Source organism: Anomaloglossus baeobatrachus, chromosome 5 (genome assembly GCF_048569485.1).
Source record: "Anomaloglossus baeobatrachus isolate aAnoBae1 chromosome 5, aAnoBae1.hap1, whole genome shotgun sequence".
Lineage (NCBI taxonomy): Eukaryota > Metazoa > Chordata > Amphibia > Anura > Aromobatidae > Anomaloglossus > Anomaloglossus baeobatrachus.
The window spans coordinates 83137529-83143411 of NC_134357.1; the positions used below are offsets into that span (position 1 = coordinate 83137529).

The following is a 5883-nucleotide window of genomic DNA, read 5'->3' on the forward strand; positions in this document are numbered from 1 at the left end:
GAAAATGAATAGTAACACATATAAAAACATAGGATACTTACCAGAATGCAGCCAAATGCACTTTCCTATACAGTGGATCACAACAAAACAACAAATGTTCTTTAACACTATGGTTATCAGCTGACAAATATCTATACAATGCATACTTTGCACTTCTCCATTTGAGTCATTCTCCAAGAATTATTCCCAGTACAGTATATACCTCTGACAATTAGTGAAAAGAGGCACACAAAGACTCCACGCCCAACAGCCAATGTTCCCATTGGAAAGCATTGAGGGTACATTCCCACGATCAGGCTTCCTCACATTCTGGACGCAGCATAATTTCTTTTGCGGAGACGCTAGTGTCCTGTGTCGGAGAATGTGCTGTCCATGCCCACCATCAGGATTCATGGTGCAGGGTATTTTTGCTCTGTTCCCCCGCTGAGAACATGCACATGAATAAATGGACATGCTGCAGCTCGGGAACCTGTGCCGCAGGTCAGTTTACAAATAGTTAAAAAGAAGTACAAGGAAAAAAGATTTATCCAGCTCACCTGCTCCACGGAGACCATTAGGTTTTTGGACCGTGCACGTAAGGGAAAAATCGGCAAGGCTTGAAGCTTAGAGTCCAAAAGAATTCCAACAATCCAGTCCAAAAATATTATATATAAAAATAGAAACTTTATTTGTTAATCATATTAAAAAGTCCATACCGGGTCAACACTAGCCCACAAAGAGGACGCGTCCCATTTTGTGGGCTAGTGTTGACCCTGTTTGGACTTTTTAATATGATTAACAAATAAAGTTTCTATTTTTATATATAATATTTTTTGGACTGCATTGCTGGAATTCTTTTGGACTCTTAAAAAGAAGTACAGTGGGCAGGAGATTTCTATAAATCCCATCCACTGTGATTATAGTGTACAATGCAGTGTTTTTGATGCAGCAAAAACAGGTTCTGTGCAAAATGCTAGTAATCCTGATTTTTGGTGCGTACCCTTAGGGGTACTTTGCACGTTGCGACATCGCTAGCATCGGCTAGCGATGCCGAGCACTAAAGTACCCGCCCCCGTCGCACATGCGATATCTTGTGATAGCTTCCGTAGCAAACATTATCGCTACGGCAGCTTCACACGCACTTACCTGCCCTGCGACGTCACTCTGGCCGGCGACCCGCCTCCTTCCTAAGGAGGCAGGTCGTGCGGCGTCACAGCGACGTCACACAGCAGGCAGCCAATAAAAGCGGAGGGGTGGAGATGAGCAGGACGTAAACATCCCGCCCACCTCCTTCCTTCCGCATAGCCAGTGTAGGCAGGTAAGGAGATGTTCCTCGCTCCTGCGGCTTCACACACAGCGATGTGTGCTGCCGCAGGAACGAGGAACAACATCGTATCTCTTATTGGTGCGACATTATGAAAATAACCGACGCTACACAGGTCACCGATTTTCGACGCTTTTGCGATCATTTATCGGCGCATCTAGGCTTTACACGTTGCGACGTCGTTACTGGCGCCGGCTGTGCGTCACTTTTGATTTGACCCCCGACGATATCGCAGTAGCGATGTCGCAGCGTGCAAAGTACCCTCTGTTATTTTACTAGCGTGTAAATATATGTAGAGAAACTATGTAAAGAAGTAATTATGGGAGAATGACTATCATAACACTACAGGTTCCCCAATATTGCAATGTGTGTCACCCAGATAGGAAAACTGGAGTGGTTATATATGAAATTGTCAGGTTTAATTAGTCTAAAATAATAAAGTAGAATAACAACAATCATACCCAGTCACTGTAAAGCCATCAGTGACAATACCATTTATCAAAAGCGTGGTGCAGCATATGGTATAAGCCAAGTGATTTGTGAGCAGGTGATGTAACATTAGTGTTGTGTTTGCTTTATAACTAATAAGCAAGATTAATCGTGTAGTGCTAATAAATATGACAGGATGAGTATTATATTCTCCTTGTCTGGGCAGTATTGTATTGTCATGCTCTATTCCACCAACTGTATAAATTAGTGCTCCTTTTCTCCAATCATGTTCTGCATAAGACATGTATATATGGTTATGTCTGGATAGAACTGAATTCTACTAAATTCTAATAAAATTCCACATTTGCCAAAATTCAGATTTTTATTGTAATTCACTTGCAGCTGCCATTTTTCTGAACTTTAAAAGGGTCACCACAAGGTTAAAATAAATGCAATAAAATACCGATACTCAACATTGGTGGAAGAAGGTTGAACTAGATGGATCTAGGTCTTTATTCAACCTATGTAACTATGTAACATACCACTTACCTCTCCAACGCCTCTGTACTTCACTGTCACCTGTCCGATCCTCATCGCATCTTCTCATCCCACCACTTGCGATTCCCAGGTCTCTCACACTAAGCCAACACTTCCAGCTCTGATAAGGCCCAAGATGGTTCTGCGCATGCGCGTAAGATAACAGTGCACGTCAAGTCTTCTCACACACTAGCATATGTAAAAATGATATATTGGACAATAGATAGGAATGTGTTTTTAAATTTACTATATTTTTAGTTGTTTTTCTGGGTTTTTTTTTTTTTTTTTTTTTTTTAATCAACCCATTGTTGACTTTTCATGTATACATAGAATATGTACATAGGGTAGATTAACAATAGTGTATAATCGCTTTAAATGACATGTCAATAAGTCACAATAAAGCTCAATTCTGAATTTTTATGAAGATTTAATGTAATATAATGAAAAAAACATCTTTAGATATCTTTAGATAGGAACATTTTTACAATTTTGCCATTATTGCTAGAAAACGCAGAATGTTTTCTTGGCATGTTATGGGGTTTTTTTTCACAAACTTATAGGCAATGGGTATATTTTAAAGGTGTTTTCTATTTGAATGATATGAAGATATCCTTTTCTAGTGGGTTGCCTATCATCCAGAAATTCTAGGTTAGTCCATAAAAATAGGACACTTTTTTGCCATGTCTGTAAAAAATATTTAAGGCGTCTGTGATTTTTTTTTTTGAAGTGGTAGAAAATTCTACAGATTTGCTTGACTATAAGGGTTTGGTTCCACTTGTGCATAGCTTGTGATGCGAGAGCATCAGAAGCAATATGCTAATGACCCTCTGCTGCAAGCGTGAGCAGAGGGTCATGCGAATGTGATCTGATCTTGCGATCGGATCACAGCTGCAGAAAAGAAGCAGGAAACACATTCTCCCCATCTCATTCCTGGCCTGTCTCTGTGTATATCACATTGCATGCAAGTGCAGAGCAATGTTTCACAAGCATCCATAGACTTGTATAGGTGCACGTGAGCCGAGACTCACTGCCAAACGCAGCATGCTGCGATTTATTTCTCATGCCGATATGGCATGAAAATTAAATCGCAGATGGACACTGTCTCATAGTTTTGCACTAGAGTGAGAGCCATCCGATGTTTTATCGCATTGCACTCCTGGGCAAAACGCAACTGGAAAAGAATCCTAATTGTCATCATTTAACAGCTTACAGTCAATGCAACTAAAGTCTTCATATCAGAATTATGGTCTGTAGACATGTATCACTTATAATCATAACGATTTATTATGGTTTTCTAATGTGTCCGCAAAAAATATTGTCTATTTTTTTGAAAAACTGTCCAGAAAAAGTAAAAACTCAAGTTGACAAACCTGCCATTCGATAGGTCATCAATTTCAATTCCGTGGGGTCTGACCCCAGCATTCTCATCAATGAGCTGTTCCGTTATGTAGGAGCTGATCTACAGTAGCTGGAGGCAGTCACTAAACAGAGAGGAACTGCATTGTTCTGCTCAATACACTAATTACATCAAGATGATTGGTAGAGATACCAGGTGAATGACCCCCATGGATCTGACAGTGATAACCTATACTATGGGTAGGTCACTAATATTAGTGTAGTGAAGAATCTCTTTAAGGGTAAGTTCCCAGGACCGTTTTCTCTCGATCTAAGAAAAACGATACAATTATGCTAATCAGATGCTGATCAATGTTAGATCAGAGCATGATCAGAGTGGGATCCGTTTTTCTTATAGGTGGAGGAAAAAAAAGATTCACCACCTTCTCCTTTCAGCCAGTCCGTCAATATTGGATCGCACTGTGATGACATCAAAGTGTAGTCCAATGTTTTTGACGAACCCATAGACTTGCATAGCTAATTTTTATCCGACACTCTGATCAAATTTGGACAGGCCACCATATTTACTCTCGGACAACTGGGTCCAAGGAAAAAAAAAATATTTACACAGCCCCAGAAAACAACATGGGTATGAGTGCCATTCATGAAAACCATTGATAGCACTCTACCAATTTATACGGTCAAGTGCACTGATACATAGAATAGTACCACTAATGCTTTACAAGGAACAGAACTATGACATGTGGAAAACAAAATGAACCAAGTGGACATGGTTAGCTAGGTGAGATTTATTAGTCGTGACACTTGAAACAGTCACAAAAAAAGCTGCGATTCTCACTTCATTAAAGGCTTGCAGTAAAGCATGAAAAAACTCTAGAAAGAAGTGTTAGGCCAGAGTCACACTTGCGCGAGTCTCGCATCGCATCACCCAGCGCGGCCGCAAGCTCTCCTGACAGGAGCGGGTCTGCATGTATTTCTATGCAGCTGAGACTTTCCTGTCCGGGGAGTGTGCGGGCGTGCCGGGTGATGCGATATGAGACTCGCGTTAGTCACTCGCAAGTGTGACTCCGGCTTTATAGAGAAAGATGTATCCAACATTTATTAAGCATTGTGCAGCATAAATCAAAACAATACAGCCTCCAGCAAATATGACTTTAGATATTCCGCTCATGATAAATTCCCACCCATTGTGTGAATGGAATTATGTGAAATCCCACTCTACAGTGCTGAATCTAAGTATACACTTAATCACTGATTGTCTGAGTCACCTCTTTATGGTAGCAATTTCCTTTCTGTAGAATTAGCAGAAGGGCATGCTTCAGCTTGTGGTTCCCAATGACAAGCAGAACAGAATGTACAGAAGGATAAGCTCCGATCAAAAGTGCAGCAATACAGCTTGATGCACCGTTTTCTAACTTTCCTGATCCGTATAGGTTGAATGCCAACAAGTAAAAGAAGAAAAACATAAAGAAGGCGCCCATCATTCTAATTGCTCTCCAATGGGCGTCCAGTGATGGCTCTCTAAATCCTGATCTTTCTTGGGATTTCAGGTTTTTCATGTGGCTTAACAGTGAGTTAACCACCAGGCCAGCAGAAACACAAAACACAAGAAATGGAGGAACGGAACCCACCGCAAAGAGGGCTGAGTAAGTCACAAAGTTGTTTGTCATTGCACCAAATGGAGTTTCATTTCTAAATGTTTCAAATTTGCTCATGTTGAATGTCTGGTTCATGGTGTCATAAACCCCAGAGTTACTGCAGGATAACGAGATTGATACACTTATTGATATAAGGAATGGGACCAAGCGATCAAAATGTGTCTTAAATGCTGTGAAAAGGTATCTCTCGATGTTGACAAGTCTCACGCAGTAGAAAGTGCTCAGCCACGTGGCAAGCCACAGGCTTAAGCTGTTAAAGAACAGCCAAGTATATTGCAAATCAGTATAACGATCAGCAATATCAGGTGCTAAATAGCTAATGAAGTAAATAACTAAAACCAACCACATAAAAGAGAATCGTGATAAACCAAGACAAGTAAGTATGGAATCACAAGAGCCCAGTCTTCTGTGGGTCAGCAGGCTGATCAGGTTTACAATCACCATAAGACCATTCATGAAGGTACCAATGATGGTCTCCAACATCAAGATGGCTAATGACAGTATTTCATATGATGTTATTGAAGTCGATGAATCCTCATTGTGTGTCTCTGTGCCATTGTTCTTCATCGTCTTGTCAGTTCCATTGTACATTGTCTTCAT

General features: G+C 40.6%; 1 protein-coding gene across 1 annotated transcript; it reads right to left on the reverse strand.

The window, feature by feature from the left end:
• Nucleotides 1-4869: 4869 nt before the first annotated feature.
• Nucleotides 4870-5883, reverse strand: LOC142312659 (taste receptor type 2 member 125-like). The gene has a single exon (XM_075351655.1). It carries the CDS (start codon nt 5881-5883, stop codon nt 4870-4872), a length of 1014 nt encoding a protein of 337 aa, XP_075207770.1.

Excerpts from the sequence above, each read along its gene's own strand:
- LOC142312659 (XM_075351655.1), bottom strand. The coding sequence starts at position 5,883 with ATGAAGACAATGTACAATGGAACTGACAAGACGATGAAGAACAATGGC.